We start from the raw sequence: 20,773 nt of genomic DNA on the forward strand, positions 1-20,773 counted from the left end.
CACCATCATGAAAAATAAATGACTAAACGAAGTTGGGGAAAAACCCCGCACACCCTTGAATTTTGTTTGCCAGAAATCAGCCTCTAACCAAAAGTCCACTAGTCATGTCACTGGTTTTCATAACAGATCCTGCATTTGAAAGAAAAGCACAGCAGCAGAGAGGCAGCATGACCTCCAGGCTCCATCTGAATTCAGGCTGTCACCACATCAGACTTTCACTGCAAGACTGCCATGACCAACAAAATTCATGATAATGATATTATCACAGTATCGACAGAAAATCTGAAGGAAAAATTAAAATAATTATGCTATCAGTCAATTCTCTCCCTCTTAAATTTTGTTTACTATGCGTTTAGTCTCTTTTTTGGTAAATGAAGTGCATTCAAAATACGACTTTAGGGAGGTGGAGAGGAAGTCTATAACCACACTGTGTCTGTGTGTGTGTGTGTGTGTGTGTGTATGGCATTGGTGGAGGGAGACAAAGTGCAAACAGAAAGAAACAAATTATTTAACAGGTGCTGGGTTATTGACATGATAGTATCTTATGTGTATTATTAACATGAAATAAATATGATTTTGTTTTTGTTTTTTAATTCATTGTTAATAACAATGCAACACCCCTAATCTGAATAATGTATAATTACAATTAAAAACACTATATTTTCCTCAACAATCAAGCTGTTGATTGTCAACTACTCAATGAATTACTTACATCTCATACATCACTGAATGAGATAAGGCAAATATTAAAACATAATGCAGTGTACTGCTGTAAAACTTTACTGATGGGAAATGTAGAAAAATGTTAATGTATTTTTTTTTTTTTTTTATTAAAATGTATAGTGATTTCAAAGGTTTCAGCCTGTATTGGCCTTGCAAGTTAATCAATTGCAAGGCCAAATTTTCAATTTGATATTATACATATTTGAGTTAGCATGTTATTTCCTTGTTACAGTGTAGAACAGGTAGAATGAGTAAAAAACAATACTGTGAATAAACCAAATGAAAAATACAAGCTCGAAAAAAAAAATAGGCTTTGACGGCCTCAAACATATGAAGCAGCACTTTTCCAAACAAATTCATACGCAATTTCACGAGGTAATATCTGTGCTTGGGTTGCACATTTACTGTATTCTTGGAATTTGGTGGCTATATTGTGGCTTTGTTGTTGTTTGAGGAGTGATGCAGTCCAAACTGCTGCCAAACCACTCGTGTTGTGACCGCCACCAACTGAACTGCTTCTCAGGACCAAATCCTCACTCATCGAGACATAATTACCAACAACCTTCTCCTCCTCGGTGTCGCTCAGTTCTTCCATGTGGCTGAAACTCTCCAAGCTTCTCACCATCTGGCTGCAAGTGCCTCTTTGGCTTCTGATTGGTTAACAGCTGGTAAGAAGGCATATGATTGGCCAAAAAGTCACCATCAGTATGCACCATGTGTCTACTGAGCGACTCTGCCGAGCAGGATTCACCAATCAGTCGAGTTTGCTTAATCTTTTAATAAAACAGCAGCTGCATGCATTTTCCTGTCAATACCACACGTGTGAAATATGTAAAATCACAATCTCAGTTTTAACGTGGTTGCTCATGTATGCATTGTATCAAATCGCAACTATTCTGGATCAGTGCACTGATTCGTAGCAGCAAGTTTTCTCAAACTCCTCCAATCCATATGACCTTGGTCGTTGAGAGCCGTTACAGCAAAGAAAGTCAGTCACTGAAAAAAATCCAACATAAAGGTCGCACTGACTTTCTAAGTTACATGCCGTCCTCATCGGCGTGAGTGGCTGGTCAAATCGACAATCTCTCCACTGGAATTTGATACCAAGGATTAAGGTTAAGCAACATATCATCATTTGTTTCCTTGTACAGAGAACAATGCACAACAATGAGCATTTTCATGTAAATGTTCCTGAGTTAGCCAAGCAGCTATTTTTTCAGCTGCAGGAGGCCTAAAAGGCACATCCACAAAACAAAACACATTTGAGAGGGTAAAAACTCAAATACAACAAAATGTAACCATAAGTCTTTAAATAGCAGCAAAATGACACAAAACCATCACAAAGTACTGCCTAACTAAAAATGGAGATAGACACATAAAAGTAAAGATGCAGCCAGCAGGATGCATCTTTTATTTGTCTTGGAGTCGTCTCCTTTTCACTCTGTCCTTCTTTGTCTTTTTAATGCCACTCTGTTGCTGCCATATGCCTGGGAGCTGCTAAGCCTTTCTAAGGCCTCTGAGGAGAGAGCCTTACTACTCTAATAAGACAGCAGAGGAAGACAAAAGCTCCTCTGAGAGCTCATTTGCACACAAATAACCAGAGAAGGAAAAAAAAAAAAAAAGAGACAAAACCACATGCAAAGTCTCCTTCCAAGAGGAGTTACTTACTGCCTGGGTATTTTTTTCCTTTTCTGAAATCTAGAGTTATTCCTCTTCCGTGCCCTCATGATGATGACATGGCAGAGGAAAGGTGGTGAGCCAGAGGCAAAAGCCGCATGCCTAAAAATGGAATGGGGATCTAAAGTGTGGCTTTTTCAACACTGACCTATAAGTTATGATTCTGAGTGGGAAGAAAGGGGTAATTAGTGCACTGGGTGTTGCCATGTGAATGGGTGAAGAAAAGGGCTCAGGGGTGGGGAAACACACAGAATTGTAAAACATAGACAGGGTTCAAACTGGGCCAAAACAGATCGGGTCATTCTGATACTCACACACACACACACACACACACACACACACACACACACACACACACACACACACACACAGTATGACATTATGAATCTTGTCCTTTTAAGAGAATTGTTGTGGGAGTACAGTCACAGTGCCATGAAAATTAAAAATGTATCTCCATGGCTAGCTTTTCATAACTGACTGATTTTTTTTTTTTTTTTGCACATTGTACATCTTTGACATTTGCAAGACATTTTAAATTATTTAACTTGGACACACAATAAGGAAAGATTCTATGCTTGAGGGAAAAGGCTGCATATTTCAGCACAGACAAGCCACAGAAATGCAGGTTTGTGGTTTCTTACAGGGCACTGAAGACGTGCGGTTAAAGGATTAGGACGTCTCATGCTTTATTTAAAAAAAAAAAAAAAAAAAAATCAGCAGCCATTTTCAACAGCTTTAAAAACAGCAGCACTATAATATACTATAATTATAAGGAAAACACAGGTTACAGCTTCAAAAAATGTTCCACAATGTGTTTTGCATTCTTCTTGTTTGTAAATGATGGAATGAAACACAGAAAACAACAACGGTTAATGCTTCTTGTTTCACAGTTTCATCACAAAGCTGTGTTACAAGAAAATGTCATATCAGTCAATACTGTCTGTCTCTGTGCGTGCGTGCGTGCGTGCGTGTGTGTGTGTGTGAGAGAGAGAGGGCAAGTGACAATATGTGTTGATTGTCCTTTCTGACCCTATCCACTGCTCCTCTGCTCGACAGCGTCTCTCTGGAGGGGAGGAAACCCATCAGTCTCAATAGCCAGAGAGTTGCACAGAGAGACACCGAAGTGCTTCGCAGTAATTTCACAGCCATCAGCGCTCATCACCAGGAGGGGGCAGAGGGTTCAGGACGGTCGCAGCCGGAGGGGGAAGAAATAGCAGAGATTCAGGATGCATCCCGTCCCACCTTATCCTACAGCATCTCCTTCCCCGTCCTATCTTATCTCCTCACGTCCCGGCCGCTTCACTGTTTCTCCAGGTGACAAGCAGGCGTCTATACTGGCACATATACAAGTATGGGTGCACACATTCACACATAACCACTGCAAATACAAACAAGCATATATTTATATGTATACACATATGTACACACTTGGTCACATATTTGCACTTGCCTCACTCTCTTTCCTGTTTCTCAAAACCATACCGCACACACACACACACACGCAAACCTCAGCTTGAGTAAACATCTTCTACTGGGTAGCCTTAATATATCTGTGTCTAACCTCTCCTCACAGCCTGGTGAGCCTGCTCTCTGAGCTGCCAGAGAGGTTATAATGACAAGGCCACTGTGGACCAAAGAGGAAAGGAAGCGCACACACACACAAGTATACACACCCGATACGCATGCACACACACATGCAAGTACACACATATACACACAAGTGACACATGCACATAAATGAGCACACCTACACATAAACACACCTTAGCGTCAATAACATCATCTACTCTCAAAATAAACCTTGACAAGAGCACTGCATGCACAAGAAACAACAAATACAAATTGTCAGCTTGCATTCACCATGTATACTTCCGAACACACGCGCACGCACGCACACACACACACACACGCACACACACACACACGCACACACACACGCACGCACACACACACACACGCACACACACACACACACGCACACACACACACACACACACACACACGCACACACACACACACACACACACACACACACACACACACACACACACACACACACACACACACACACACACCCTGTGGCCAGCCCAGGGATGCTGTGACTGTGGCCAAAGTGAATACAAAGTAGTGAAAGAATCACAGGAAGCGTCTCTCCCACTCCAACCAATCAGGGACGAAACAGAAGTCACTCCAACCAATCAAAGCTTTATCTTATTATGGCCTCCGGGCCGGCAGAGTCAGCCTCAGGTCAAGTTCAATCTGTTTTTCTTTTTTGTCCTCCTTTCTCTTCCTGCGAAGGAGGTGATTAGTGGCTCCACTTATTTCCAACCCCATCAGTAACTTTCCATTGCCAGCTGTGCGGCTCATTGTTGGTGCTCATCAGAGGCTTCGCTTATAAAATGCTCGCATGCACAACATTTGTTCCTATTTATGAAAAATTAACCTTGCTGTCAAAAAGGCTGTCCCACCTGGTATTAACAACTGTCCTGAGAAATCCAAATACAAGTGGACAGCTGTCAGTCCAGTCATACACACCTGGCATTGACATACATCTCCAAATAACGTATCATGTCAGAGAGAGAGAGAGAGAGAGAGAGAGAGAGAGAGAGAGAGAGAGAGAGAGAGAGAGAGAGAGACTGTAAAATGAAATTCCTACTTTGCAAGTCATCCTTCCATGAAAAAAAAAAAAAATAAATAAAACATCATATAACAGGCTGCAGGTATTTAACAAAAGGAAACATCCTAGCACACTCCAGCCTCATTTTAATGCAGCTGTCAATCACAACATATTTCACATCTATTACAGGCTCTACCCGGTCACATTCAGCTCAGATTATTTCATTATTCCAGCAGGTTTGAGAGGGTCGGGTTCTCCGCTAAGGTGGATAAATCGACCTGTAATATTTCTGTGGTATTCCTGTAGTAACTGCAACGTGCACATCCACACGGCTGCTATAATATTTCTAGTCTACTTCTATGAGTAGTTGTAGTAACTCTATCACATCTAGGGTTAGACAGAATGCATTAAGTCAGGCCGGGGCACATAATTTAAGAACTGCCGCTGCCTCTGAATTTTATGTGGAAGAAAAAACCCTGCATATTGCCAATACATATTTTAGAGACCCCCCAAATGTCTTTCATCATGTTTTTGGGGGAGCTCATGTCTTATTGAGGATAGTTTTTATTCATTAACCAGCTGCTTTATAGCCGACCTGCACTTCAGTTTGCATTTAACCAACCAATCTGACAGTTCAGCTGCACTGGGCAGAGTCAGGTAAGATATTTCTCTGTTGGAAAAGTGATGGTCTAGCCGGTGTCGGGGTTGCTGGGCTGAACAAGACAAGAGGACGTCAGGTGAGTGGGCGGTCCTTCAATGCGTCCCAGGACACGTCTGTTTACACCTCTAATGCGATGCGGACACAAGCGTCCCAGACCAGCTCCGAATGTGTCCTGAGATCCAGTCACTCAGGACGCACTGAGCATGCACTGCTGCTGTGCACACCTGTACTCAGGGGTGTCAGCTTGTAGTCAGATTTCTCAGGACGGTTGTTAATACCAAGTGCAAACAGCCTCAAAGTCTTCAGCTTCCACTGATATTTTGTTTGTCTGAGATGTATCAGATGTTCCAGCAAATATCTATCCCGATATTTTTTTTTTTTTTATTTCATTCTTTTTTTCAATCACATTCCTTAGAATGCTTGTACTGAGAAATAAAGGATAATGCCACATAATATTCTTATAAAGGCTGGCCATGGCCTACGTGCTGGAGCGGTGTGCTTTGTGGAGTCGTGTCGTCTGCGCTAGCGTTTGGGGACCAGAGGGAATGAGAGAAGAGATTATCTGAATCCTCAGCTAACCAGCTGCCAGTGGGGCTGTGTGGGCAACATTACAGACTGTCTCCCTTCCTCTCTTTTTATCTCTCTCCCTCTCTCACGGTCACCCACATTAAACAATGCTGATAGCAAACCTTTTTATGCTCAGGCACTGCCAGCAATAAGGAAAACTGACAGTGCTTCCACAGATCACTGGTGCCCACACCAATGCAAATAAATCTGCTCTGGGGTATATAGCCTTGCACACTGAGCTATATACCCTGGCTGGCAAAGCTAATACATATGCAGAGCCCAGTGTATACATAACAGCCATGGCCGACTGTCATGTATAAACAAGGCCGGCTTATGCAGCGTTACTCAGATGTGGGAAAAATACATACAATTTAGACACATTCATGTTGGCACAAAACCATTATTTACATGAAAAAACATAACTATACCTTGGGGCTTGAAAACTACTTAACTATCAATTCAAGGTTTATCTCAGTGGTTAGAAATCAATTTGCAAACTGACACCAGTGTTTTTGCTGGTGCTCTGTGTAAAACACACATTTTATATCCACAAACTCCAGCCGCTCCATCTCATTTATTTGCCACACTGGTAACTTTTGCTATAAATGCACATTTACAACAACTGCACAGTGTAGTCAGCCTAATGCATCACCTTATGAAACCGCCTGCTAGGGTAGTTAAATGTAAAGTTTTTATTTGGCCAAGGCTACAGGTTGAACAAATACCGTTCAAGGTATTTGCTGATTGTATTTTGTATAAATGATTTTCAATTGAAAACCATCCTGATATGAAATCTTAATCACGCCCTGGTAGCCCTCAATGTTTTTTTTCCCCATTCTGCCTGCAAAAGTTCAAATCAAAAACATATTTTGTGAAAAATCCACTTGGCAGCAAAGAATGCAACCTATTATTTCCCACGTTTTGTCTGCCCCCAAAGCCCAGCAAGGCCGTCCCTTTCGGACTGAATCTGTGCAAATGCCTCACTAATGTCTCATTACCTTGACCATGCACAAAGACAACCTGATCATTTAACCCGCTGTTAGGTCTTGTACATTGCGCTGGAGGAGCTTAATTTTTTGTTCATTTCATAATAAACCTGAGTGACAGGACACGGCACTGTGGGCTACAGCTGCAGAAATCTACTCAAATGACTGTTAATGAGCAGGTGTTGCATGTTCCTGGCCACCTCTTATAGCACTTCAAATCAATCACCAAGAATAATATGATCATCAACAACCGCAACAACAAACTGGGTTCAAAGTCTAAGTGGCTCAGCAGACTTTCTAGGGGATTACACACGGCGCAGCAGAGTACAGCAAAAAGCTTTTAGCACTGTTCAATAAAACCATTTGCAAACCTTTCATAGAACAGTAACACTTCCATCTGTCTGTAATAAAGCAGCAACAGTCTTAGCAACTGCAGCAGGATAAGTGGTGAGAGGATTTTTTTTAGTATGATAATAGTGCACAAGTTGGAAACAACTGCCCCCTTTTAGCCTATTAGGTGATATCCTTTTATCGCCTGCTGGTTTTATCTAATCTTTATTTGGAATACACACCATGGTGAAATCCAATGGAAAGTCAAGACTACACAAAACACGTGACTTCCAGTGAATCTCACTCCAGCTGGAGTTTATGTAAGTGTATGTATGTGTCTGTGCATGTGTGTGTTTTTGCTCAGCCAATGCAAGAATCATGTGAAAATAAATAGGCCGGATGGCTGTATCCTTATCTTTAAAGACAGCTTACATAAGCAAAGAGTGTACAGAAGCACAGCCTTGGGCTAAGTTTGTTGCGATTAAAACAGTTCCTTCTAATTTCAACTAACAGCAAAGTTAAATTAAGTGCCATATCTAAAAGATAGTAGTCTATTGTCAGTGCTGCATCACTGATACATTGTTAGCAATGCTACAGTGTGCTGGGACTGTTTGTGCTGGTGGGAAACAATTATCATCCCCAAATAGGGGGCACCAGCCGTAGAAATTTTAATTAAAAGACTGGCAGAGTTTCATTTCAGTGTGACAGCTCCATTATTTTCCTATGATAAAACACTCTGCTAGCAGAGCAAATTCAGTTAGAATAGAGTCACTTCCGCTGGCAGTTTAAGTGGGCCAGACCAAGCTAATCGTTTCACTGACCTTGGCATTTTGATATCCAACTGAAGTGGCGAGGTGAAGCCGAAATTGCCATAATTATTTAAACGTGGCATCACAGAGCTTTGTACTGTTTGACTCTGACCTTATGAACAGAATTCACAGAGGCACATATTTTGTGGTTTTGTCACATTGAGCAAATGTATGATTGTTGTCATTTGCAAGCTAATCAGTTGTTTGTGTAATGAGCACCTCTGCGGTCTGTGTCTTGTTTACCATTTCCATTACAGGGTCAAACAGGGCTAACTGGGCCACTGACCTCCTTATAACTGCCCCTGTCTCATTTGGCCCTGCTGTGGATAAATGTCTACCTATTAACTCTTACCTTCATCGGGGTCGTTCCTTGCCGATGCCTCCAGAAGTGCCACGCTGGCGGCAAACGACACGTGTCTCTTCGACTCCGGGTGTTGGTGATTGTTGGTGTTACGGCCCTTCTTGTCGGCCTTCCGCTTCTTGTTTTGCATCTCCTTCTCGTAGACGGCCCATCTCTTCAGTTGCTGGGTTCGGCGTTTTTGGGCCGCCCGAAGCCTCTCCAGACTGGGAACCTTGTCCAGCTGCTGCAGCTCCTGGAGCAGCTCCAGGTGGTTGGCCATCGCGCCGAAGCAGAAGAGGCGCCCACCAGAAGGGAGGATGGGGGGAGGTAGTAGAGGAGAGGAGAGGTAGGAAGAGAAGGGGATTAGGGGAAAACGTCCAGTTCTAGCGAGGACTGCACCTTCTGCCGTGGCCTCCTCCCATCATCTTCATCATCATCCTTCAACAGCAGCCGCAGACTTCCTGTTAAATAGAAGAGGATGTAGGAGAGAGAGAGATAAGCTGACTCATCAAGTCTGATGACTGTTCACAAGCAATGTACAAACCGCTGATAAGCATATCAGCGACAAACCTTTAGTACCTGAGAGTTTAATAAATAAACCAGTGTGTAAAATGTGGAAGTAGTTATATGCAGCCTTAAACCTGTAGTCAATCTTCAGCCAGATGCACTGGGGAAACCCACTGCATCCTGCTGACACTTTACAGTAGGTATTGGTCTGATGCACTTTCTGCATACACTTGCACTTTGGTGGTCAGGGTAGCCTAGTTGAAGAGACATCCTTTAAACAGAAAACCAACATTCAATCCATCATGTCAGCAAGTACTTGCCTTTCTTAAGAGGAAGTCACTGAAACCCTACCAGCTCTAAGGGTTGATTTTTTTTTGTCCATATTCCGATCCTAGATACCTTAATCATCTCAAATTCTTGTATCACCATTCAAATTGCACCTACCATAGAGAGAATAACGGGTGCTAGAGCTAAAACAATCACGATGACGCACAATATGTGAGCAATGATTTGAATAAGCTGAATGACACCTTTTTTGTCACTTTACAAATACCTTTTTTTCTGTCTTGAGCACTGTCTATTCACTGAGATGTCAAACGAAACAGATAAAGAGGAAGAGGAAACATTTACTTCTGAGAAGACGGGGACAATTCACCTGTTTCAGCTAAATGCCTGCACATGGTTTGTAGTCTCAAAGTTTCCATTTGTTTTGTGAGCTGTTATAAACCCGTCTCTACCATCCTCCATCAAGGTTAACCGCTTCCTGAATGCTACAAGCAGACGCCGAAAGGAAGGGAACCTGATAGAGAGTCAAAACTACCGGGGCAGTGAACTGAAGCAGTTTGTCTTTTGAGGTCATCAGCACTTTGGCGGTAAACAACATGAACAAAAGCTGCCAGTCTGTCCCTTTGTCTTCATTGTCGATGAGTCAACAGCTTCATTTTTTATCCTGAGTGCTCTTTTTCAGGAAGCGCAATGAGATCTATCAATAAAAGGAGCAGCAACATTTCAGTTGTTCCTCTGATGGCCGTGTTTCTCTTGATGCCTGGTACAGCTCGTCTTCTAGAGGTGATAAATCCAGCCAGGGCCATTTGCAGACTAAAAAGCTCATTTGCTAAGTATTTGTTGTGTTTTAAAACCATCAAAAAGGTCAAATTCAATAAAACATTACCCACATTTCTAAAGACTGAGCACAGTAAGATCATTTCCCTACTATCACAGTGCAGCCAGACAACCTCCAACTGATAAAGCACAGCACTTACCAATCACTTGGCGAGCAAAACCATACAGTAATTATACGGCGCATACATATAATCAAGTACATTTCAACAGCAAATTATGCCGCACAATTGTTAAAACATTTGGCATGCATGTTTTATTTCTCACACAGGTTTGCTGAGTTGCCGTCACTTCTAAATATTTTCTGAGGTGTTGCAGTCTGATAAGCGTTTCTAACAAAACAAAGTGCATATGGTGTACCCACCGTCAATCAGCTCCTTTAATAAAAGAGTCCGCAACACAATGTGCTACCATGTCCAGTCAGTCTGCTGCAGTCCATACAGTGTGTTTACACTGCAACAATACAACTGCCACCTAACTGTTGAGAACATGGACAGGAAACCAGCAGCCTAATCACTTCCTTCAGCATCACTCTCAGCCATCCGTTTACAAGGCAGCGTGTGTGTGCGTGTGTGTGTGTGTGTGTGCGAGAGTGCGTGCATATGTGCGTGCGTGTACACATACAAGCATTGTCTGTTGCGTTTTAACTTCACAACAAAGTAAATGTACTCAAAAGTCATGCTCGCACCCAAACAAATCTCCAAATTGAGCCTTGCCAAGCTGTTGATTCTGATAACTTTAGATGCATAAATCTTGTTTCAGCACAAGGATGTCAGTGTACCCTTGACTGTCTCTACTCTAACAAACCATATCAGTGATAAGTGGAATAAAAGTGCAGCAGCTTTTATGAAATACACAGAAAATGCCTTTCACACAACAGAAGGGCGAACAGAAAAGTGCTCTGTACAGATTGACCAGGATGCAAAGGTCAATCACAAGAAGATTAAAATGAGGCACCAAAGGACTCTGGGGGAATTTCTAGCTAAAGCTACAAGTTATTTTTCTGTGATTCCCAGTGCATTCAAGGATTTATTTTGTGGTGAAGCGCAGTAATTTACTTTTTGATTTACAATCACTCCCTATGTACCCTTACTTCACTTACCAATTTCCCAGAACGCTTTTCAACAACCTCTAAAGAATAGGCAGGAACCTGATGCATGCCCAGCAACTTATAAATTGAAATACTTCAAGTATACCAATAAATGAAGTTTGGTGGAAAATTCTCTAAAACATCAGCTTATGGTGTCAGCAGCATGTCCTTGGCATACGGTGGGTTATCTTACTTAACTGTAACCACCAAAATTTACACATGACTGCTTTACATGACTGCACTGTGAATTCATGTGTCCACCATCTCCTACGTGTGATTGTTGATGCTTTGTGATACATGAAAGAACATAAGCGATCCACATTAACCGCATTATGCTTCCTTGTAGCAATCCGCTGTCATGTGCTGTTTGAGGTACAGTGTGTCTCGCTGCCTGTCATGTCCCTGCTCCTGCTCCTGGTGGGGACTAAACCACGCTGCTGCTATTGATAGCCGCACATCCATTAAGTAATGACATAAAACAGACACGTCCACTAACACTAACGAACTGTCACTGCGAAACAGACAACAAACACAATGCTGGCTAAATACGACTGTTAGGACAAACTGTGCACGCTGCCTCAGTGCACGTGTTCAACCATTTTTTTTTATAAACCAGGAGAGAAAATCTGCTTGTTTTGGCCATGCTGACATATTGCAGAATTTACTATGGATGTTTGTTTACTGTAAATATTTTTTTAGAGCCTTATTAAAACTTTTATCTATGAAAATAAATGTGTCCGCACCACCTACTCCCTTCTCCCCTGTTTATAGAGGCTGACTAGAGCACTGGGAACTGGGTAGATAAAACAGTAAATGCTGTAAGGGATACACACACACAGAGTGGTGGACCCACATAGTTAAAAAAAAAAGTTTGTGTGTGAATATGTGTATATATATATATATATAGATAGATAGATAGATAGATAGATAGATAGATAGATAGATAGATAGTGCAGTGATTACTGATTAATGAATGCAGCCCACTTTCCAAAAATAACAATTAAAAATACAATTACAGAATAAGTGTTCATATCATATATCATATCTTGATATGAATATTACCCAGTTTCCCCACAGGGATCATTAAAGTTACAGCCAATATCTAAATAAGAGCCTCTCTTCAACTGCAGCAGCTACTGGAACCGATCCAAGAAGTGGGCCAGCGAGTATACTTGAACTTAATAACCAAAATTAGCCAAACCCGTGGCATCTCTAAAACGTTCTACAGGAAATGTTGTATTTTACAATGTGCTGGACCTTACAATGCAAACCGTCTCTCCAATGCACTGTGTGTGAGCCTGGTTCGTTAGATGTGAGTGCAGCGGGCAAAGTGATTTAACTTCAGACAGGATGCGTGACAAATCAGCAGCATTCAGTGTTTTCTTTATCTGTCTTTGATGGTCCATGGCATTAGCTGCAGCAATATGAGACCCAGGAGCTTCTGCTGATCAAATCACAGGAAAGGTAATTATATTTACTAAGAGCACACACTCACACACACAAATACAGTTACACACTCACACAAGCCCAGTGATGCAGAGACAAACAAGCAGGTAAAGACACAACAACAAAAACACACACAGATTCAGACCTGCGTATGAATACAAATACACGTTGTGTAGAAGTCAGCCATTTCCACTATTGCCTGACCGACATGGGATTTTTGAGACCAATATCAATTTAAGTGGGGAAAAACTCACATTTTACCAACATGGCAGCCAATATAACGAATTTTGGAGGTGGAATGAAAACAGACATTTTTATATGGATTGTGCAGCAAACTCAGAAGGCTGCTTTCTAAAATAAATAACTTTATTAAAGAATACTCAACATTATTATACACTGTTAACCAAATCTAGAAGCGAACACTGAGAAAATAGAGAATAGCTAAATGAACATCAGTACTGTTCAATTGGTCAATTGCTGACCAATGAAATTAAGAATACATTTTAAAAAAAATGGTCTCACTACCATGAAATGCTACTGTGGGGGATAACATGATCACACATGAATGCAACTGTCTCAGCTTTCTAGTCAAACCCAATTTATGCAACTCCACGACTGTTTAGGCGCCAGTAGGCAGAAATGCATCATTTTAGAATAGGCCAAAATAACACATTTGTACTGCATACAAAAACATTACATGGCTTTTGTCCCAAACTGCATGGGAGTAGCACAAGGTGGGTCCTATCTGCACAGGAAGGAGAAACCTGTGGGTGTCCAGAGAACCTATTTTCATTCAGATATCTGGAGGTTTGAGGTGGGGGGGGGTTTCCCTTGTCAAAATTTAGCACAACAAGCAACCCCTCCTAGCATGACATTAGGGGTGCAGGGGTGGAAAAAAAGGATGCTGAGCATGCTGAGCATCAGTTTTTGCCCTCCAGTCATTTTTTCCTCCTCAATCATCATTGTAATTTACAGGGAATCCGAGGGGCACTCATACAGGCGACTTAAATGATGTGTGAGGCTTTTCAAGTTCTTCCGCTCCTCCGCTTGCCGTGCTGCCACACTGCGCTTGTTTGGTGTTGGGATTAAACATGCCTCGTTCACCTGAACACACAGCCAGCTTTTCTTCTTTTTTCTTTTTTTTTTTTTTTTTTTTGAATAACCAACTGGTCATCGCATTTCAGACTAAAACACAGCAAATCTGTGGTTCACATATGTCCCAAATCGTGGGGGGTGATCGGTACAGATCACACATCAAGCATGATCCATTGCACCACTACATGATATGCTAGGCACGGTTCCTCAGGTATCTCCACTAGCTTTAAAAATAAGCCTGCTGCAGCGCCCCGGTACCAGGTAGCTCACCTGGTAGAGTGCGTACCACATATTAAGGCTGAGTCCTGATCGCAGCGTCCTGGGTTCAAATCCGACCTCAGGCCCTTTGCTGCATGGCATCCCCTCTCTCTCCCCTGCCTTTCCTGTCTCTCTCTACTGCGACTGTCAAATCAAGCAGAAATGGCAAAAAATAATCTTCAAAAAAAAAAAAAAAAAAAAGGGGAAAAAAATTGAACTGGCTACAAATGTTTTTTATATCAGTGCAATATCAGCCGACATATAGTGCCGGTCCAATATATCAGACAGGCACTTATTTCCATCCATTACCGTTTCATTACGCAGCTCTCACATGGCTTTCTATGATGCATGTTTGAAGGTTGGATTTAACAAGATGTTCAGCATACATAAATATAAACTGATGAAGTGCACCCATTACTATTATTATAGCTAATAATAGTATGTCATAGGAAATTGGACTTACTAGTAGCAGATATATCATGACCTGGTTGAGCTTCAGCAGCAAAGGTCCAACCCCTCTTTATTCAGTCTTTATTACATTAAAATAAAGCACTTGACAAAAGTTACTGGCCATTCTCATTAAAAAAACAAAGGCATACCGTGCCCAGAGGCGTGTGGTCCTGTTTGTATTCACTCCGTCTCTCTGTTAAAAACAGTCAAATGAGAGGGAGACCTCAGCACTCCCCTCAGCGACTTTGAAAACAGACGAAGACAGAAAAGAATAAATCATTTGTAGCCTGAAAGGAAAGTTATTTTGCACGTAAAGAGACTCAGCAGTGCGTGAGACCTCACAATGCATACGCACACTGTGTGCTTGATATGACGAAGAGGCAAAGACAAACTGAAGATATGTAAAACACACAGCGCTGTGAGCAGCCATAAGCCCACCGATGACATTACAGCCGCTCTCCAGGGCTGAGGCAGAAAATCACAGATTGACCTCTGTCAGTTCCGCTGCTGCAGATAAAAACGTTACGATGCACTTACACCTTCTGTTACACTTGTATTTTTGGGGGGGGGGGTTGCAGAAAAAGCACTGCCTTAAGTGGATTTTGTGCTGATGATTTAAAGCAACAGGTCACGCAATGCACATTTTTCATCCTTATCGAGCAGCTGCCAATATAAGTAACCAGTATTTATGTCTTAAACACTCAGCAGAAACTCCCACAACACAGAGTAACACTTTACAGCCAATTTTTCTATCACTTCTTTCACAGTTTTCATGGTTAGTATAGTTGCTGTCAAAATGTTTCACCAGCTTATAAACCAAAACCCATGCTTCCTTCTTGTGACTGGAAAGATGACAAAAATGTGGTCTACATCATGAATTAAAAAAAGAAAAAAAGGAAACTGGTGTTGGCGTTAGAAAGTGCCACACAGCAGCCACTTTCCATTCCCCCACTGACTTTACTGCAGAGAAAACAAAAGTCACTGACAGATTGAACAAAGCAGAATGAGCTGCTGACCTCCCAGTCCACAATATTAACACAATTAAAATCAATTACCAACATAACAATAAACAGGATGCTGTAAACTCTATGTCTGCCTTTGCTTAAGTAAATTATTTGGAGGAAAAAAAAATGCTGTAATCTCAAAGCCATTAGTCCAATTAGACTGTATGCAGCACCTGTAGAAATCGGGGTAGTTGAGACGTCTTGACTATCTTGGCCATCTGAGGGCTCAGCAGGCTACAAAGGCTTTGTCACTGAGCACTCAGGCCATCATGATCCATTTTCTTCCTTTCATCTTCGTCACTGCTCGTGTGCATCTGTCTATGAATGTGTGCTCTTGTATTTCTATACTCGAGAGGGCCGAATATGGCCAAAAAATAAAACTGATTTTTTCACACTTTTACTGATTTAAAATTTCAGTCTGGATTTTTCTTGTTTTTCCACTAACTACTACTACTCACTGACGGGAATCTTAGCGGGCATCATCGAGCGACTGGGGATTTCTGGGCATGCACGTTCTGTGTGGATGAGTGTATCCTTTGGTTTGTTTGACTGAGTGCTCAGCTGCTTTTATAAAATTATACATAATCAAAATCTCTATTTTTGTATGAATTTAAAAGAAAAATCCAAATTAATCGATTTAATTGATTTATCAACCAGCCCTAATCCAATGGGGCATTTTAGGGTTAGCGTTAGGATCAGGGTTAGGTCAGCCATGCACTAATACAGTGTGTGCCACTCTGCGTACACACAATGCTGGTATGGGTGCATGTGTGAATGTGAAACAGTGCTGACATCAGCTGTAATTCACTAATATTTCAACAAACCACCTGGATTGAGGTCATCCTGGGCCTTCCATCAACATTATGAGGGCGATTTGACGCAGCAGTAATAGATGGCAGCACTACAGTACATAATGTCCCACTACAGGACAGTGCATACCACACAGCCAGGGTTTGATAAGGGTCTTGTGGTTTAGACCTCTTTTAAACATTAAAATGTTCCTTTGGAATTTGGTCAGAGTGTTACAGATTGTACTCCTAACACCAGGAAGCGTGGTCCATGGTTAACAAGCCTGTAAGAGAGTTTGGCATTTTGTTCGACGGCATAAATTACACCTGCTAACATCCATACTCCAAAAATACTATTTTTCTGTCTTTCATTCTGTATTTCCATATTTCAAATACACATGATACACTGTGTAAATAAGACGGAGTTGCTGTAAGGTTTGTTTTTTCACTTTGACAGAGCTGACTCCCATAGACTTCAAGTCTTTATGCTGAGGTTACAGGAAATGCTACCCATATAAACTAAACCACATGGACGTACAGAGGTGAAAATGATGTCAAACATCTTGTCTCAGGGGCTGGTGGCAATGTGACATTGCTGGAGTGCAACCAGTTCATTTGAGCCAAAAATGTTACAACTTTCTGCCTGTATTAATTGTGAGTGTGTGGTTCAAAAGTTTTTCTTAAAAAAAAAAAAAAACGTATTGGTTAGTGGCGATTATTATGTTGAACAAAGCGTGTAAGCATCATAAGCCTCTGCAACAGCGCTTATTTTCTCACCTTTTCAAAAACCGTATGGGAAAAACCCACTGTAAATCTGCTGCGGAAGCCCACGGTCAAAGCATCGGGTTGGCCTACAAAAACAACAACAAAACCCAGCTTCACTGACAATACAGTGTGGGGATGTTTAGGTTTCTTCAGTTCATTATAACACCACATATACAGTCCCTTTAATTGTTACTCGTCTCATAGCCAATCAGTTGTGTGCTTTCCACTTGTGTGGCTTCCAACATCTGTGTGCAGCATGTTAACAAGTTTGGCTGCTGGCTGCGTGCCACACAACCACGTCCAACTCGAGTCAAAACAATGAGCTGTGCTTCAGCTCCCCACTCTAACTGGGAAACATACTTCCACCACACTACAAGTGAATTTAGGTTGAGATGCACTGAGCAGGTTTTTTCGGATGAGTCCTGTCCTAGATTTTTAACCATGCATCAGCTGTTCATCAGGTCAATGGCCAAATGAACTAATGCACTTGGCTACTAACAATAGCACATGATGCATCAGTGTATCAGTGGGATAGTGCAGCAATATCAACACAGCAATGGGCTTAACTGACTGTTCATTGACTGATCTTACACACTCAGTGGCCACTTTATTAGGTCCCCCTTTACAATCTAATGCAGTTCAATGCAACAGCTCTGCCATAATTCTACCTTTTCCGAAAGTTTATAATGCTGTAAACGTAATTATATGTTTATCACTGAGGTTGTAGTTTGCAGAGGTCTTGCTGGACTACATTACATTTAGAGGTGTTTCTAATTTTTTGTCCTCCCAATTTGTATACATGAGGGGGACAGAATAGTAGAAACACCTCTCAATAAAATGCACTCCAGTCCAACAGCAGCACTAACTATGAGCTCAGTGCCAAACAGAGAATTGAATGAACACCTCTATTACGGCGACAAAAAGAAAACCTGAGCATTACAGGCATCATAAAAGTAAACTTTATGGAAGAACAGTTGGATTGGATTGGATTAGACTGTGCAGTTGTACCTAATAAAGTGGCCACTGAGTGTATTTGGACTATAAAATTCCTAACACATCCAAAATGGTCTGAAAAAATGAGATTACGTTTCATTTCAAAATTCAGAGCAAAAACAGACGTGATCCAATACTGAGTACAACAATTGCACAAAGCACTGGAAACAGCATTGTTATTGAATCTGAGGTTCCACTGGCAACGAAATCAGAAATTCTACACAACATCCAGCCTTGGCCGGAGCCAACTTTTTGTTTTCTCAGGCAGCATCCTGGCTCCAACCCCACACACACAACACAAAGAGCTCTGGTTCATGAAAAGTTGAGAAAGTCAACAGAAAGTTAATTCCCCATGCGCATAGGCGATGGAAGGTAAGCAGTCATTATCAATTCAGTTTCTTTAGTACCTGGATCAAGAATGTATTTGAATCCATTTGAATTTCCAAGCAGAAGCCAGCCGCTCATGTCGAGCATTTTTGAGCACCGGGTGCCGACATAATCAGTGTCTTAATGTAGATTCTTTTGGAAAGAGAATACATTAAACCTAATGGACATGATGCTCAAAATACGGTCTGGTGCTTGGACAGCAATATGCTTTCAAGCTTTCCTCTCTCATCACCCCAACTTCCTCCTCATCACCTTCTGAAAACAGTAATGGGAAGAGGGCCAAGCATTCTCCCATCGCTTCCTTTCATCCAATTAAGCTTGAGAGAGGCAAATATAGGAGGAGATAAGGAGAGACAAGAAAGGCTACAAGAAGCAAAGAAAGATTGCAACTCAGCCTTAATGGAAGCCATCCAACTTTTAGAAGCTGCTTCAACATTAGAGCCCCGATACAGAAAAAAACCCAAGTCAGGTCAAAAGGTTCCCATCTAAATGATAAAGCTCACTACTGAGAACATTAATTTACAGGATTTTGTTCTCATGTTAAAATTACACACCATTTTCCAGTAGCTAACAAAAGATTTTAATAACACTTCCAATGAGGCTCATATCTTTGAAAACTTGCACTTCATTCAGTAACGTTCCATTTATGAATGTCCAACATGGATAAAAGGTGTCTGCATAAGAAATTATACATATGCCTTTTCTAACAAGCGTTGCTCGAATTGTAATTACGCTCAGGTAGAGGACAGAGTTTCTGGATGTCCAATTATTGCGTCGTTTAAACTCCTGACTTCAAGAGCAGGCAGGGACAAAGCAGCAGCTCCTCTCTCCGCTTTAATGGCCAGAAGGAAGAAGGAAGAAGTTGCCAAAATATGAAAACTCCACCCACAGAGGTTGTGATCCCATCAATCAGCAGGTCTCCATAGTAGAGACCATGCTGCCGGCTCATACCAGCGTTTCTGTCGGTGTGTGTGCATGCGAATGTGTGTATGTGTGTGCTACTGAAGCACAGCCTGTGCCAGGGCAGCACTGGTGCCAGCTGTGTGGTACAAGCAAGGGCAGCAGCAGCAGCATGTGGTGTAAATAAAGTAGCTCTGTTCCTGTGCTGCTGTTGAGCACTGCTGCACTCTTTTAGTCCTCTGTCTCTCCTCCTCATCCAATACATCACAGACTGTTATGTGAAGACAAGTAAATACTGTTATCAGTCTCCGCCTGACACGGGCAGATGCGAAGACAAAAATGTGCACGGGCGGAGACGGAGAGACAGAGAGGCTGGAGCAGCAGGAGACAGAGAACATTAGGGAGAAAGAGAAATCTTCAATACAATGTAACAGACTTGGCAATGCAAAAATAAAACACTCTCAAATAATCCCTGCACAGACATACACATGAGAACGAATGCATACACAGAAATACACACACACCCACAGACACACACACAAGCTGGGGCCTCTCCGCATCACTAATAATGTCAGTAACAGCGCGTGACATTTAGCAGCGCAGAGGCGTGTGCTGTGTCAGGACGGCCCGCTCAGAGACACAGCGAAGGCACTGTCGCACACAATGGTCCAGTGTAAGAGGGAAAAAAAGTGTGACAGTGTGAGTGTGTGTACGCATCCTTTCTGTCTGTGTTTATCTTCAAGTGAGCTGCCCATTCCCCATCATGTTATGAGAGCGTGTGTGTGTGCATGCATGCATGCATGCTTGTGAATTTGTGGGCTCAGCTGAAAGAGCCCCCACTAGGTGGCCCCCTGCCTGCCCCAAAACACACATACACACACACACCCTCCACCCCCTCTCCGACACACACTCTGACCCCTCTTGGCCCCCTCACCCCTGGCCCTTATGTTCCAGGCCACTGCCTATGTCTCCAGGTCCTGTTAATTCATTTAATCACCTCCTAATACCAAAGGCGGGCCGAGCTGATTAAAAAGCCCACCAAGACCATTCAGCCAGGCAGTAATAGGAGTTACAGCTGCTGTGCAAACAACAGAGACCAAGGATGTCAAACCATCCCAACCCACAGAGGTCCTGTATCATTCCAGCCCCGTGTACTTTCGTCATTTTACAGGCCCGGCTTCAAGGTCATGAAGCATTTTCAATACACAGGAGACAATTTCAACGGTTAATTACATTAAAAATGGCAAAATCCATGCAGGGT

General features: G+C 42.1%; 1 protein-coding gene across 3 annotated transcripts in view; it reads right to left on the bottom strand.

Annotated features, from left to right (window-relative positions):
• ppp1r16b (protein phosphatase 1, regulatory subunit 16B) overlaps positions 1–20,773 on the bottom strand; it is a 79,799-nt gene that overhangs the window by 47,206 nt on the left and 11,820 nt on the right. For 2 of the 3 annotated variants that reach the window (XM_030051178.1, XM_030051176.1), the window contains exon 2: positions 8,723–9,171. In XM_030051178.1, coding sequence (XP_029907038.1) covers positions 8,723–8,990 — 268 coding nt within the window. In that variant the 5' untranslated portion in view covers positions 8,991–9,171. Of the gene's footprint in view, positions 1–8,722; positions 9,172–10,700; positions 10,803–20,773 lie in introns of those variants that run through there. The other variant, XM_030051177.1, reaches the window with a different exon arrangement.

Source organism: Myripristis murdjan, chromosome 5 (assembly GCF_902150065.1).
Source record: "Myripristis murdjan chromosome 5, fMyrMur1.1, whole genome shotgun sequence".
In the NCBI taxonomy this organism is placed as follows: domain Eukaryota; kingdom Metazoa; phylum Chordata; class Actinopteri; order Holocentriformes; family Holocentridae; genus Myripristis; species Myripristis murdjan.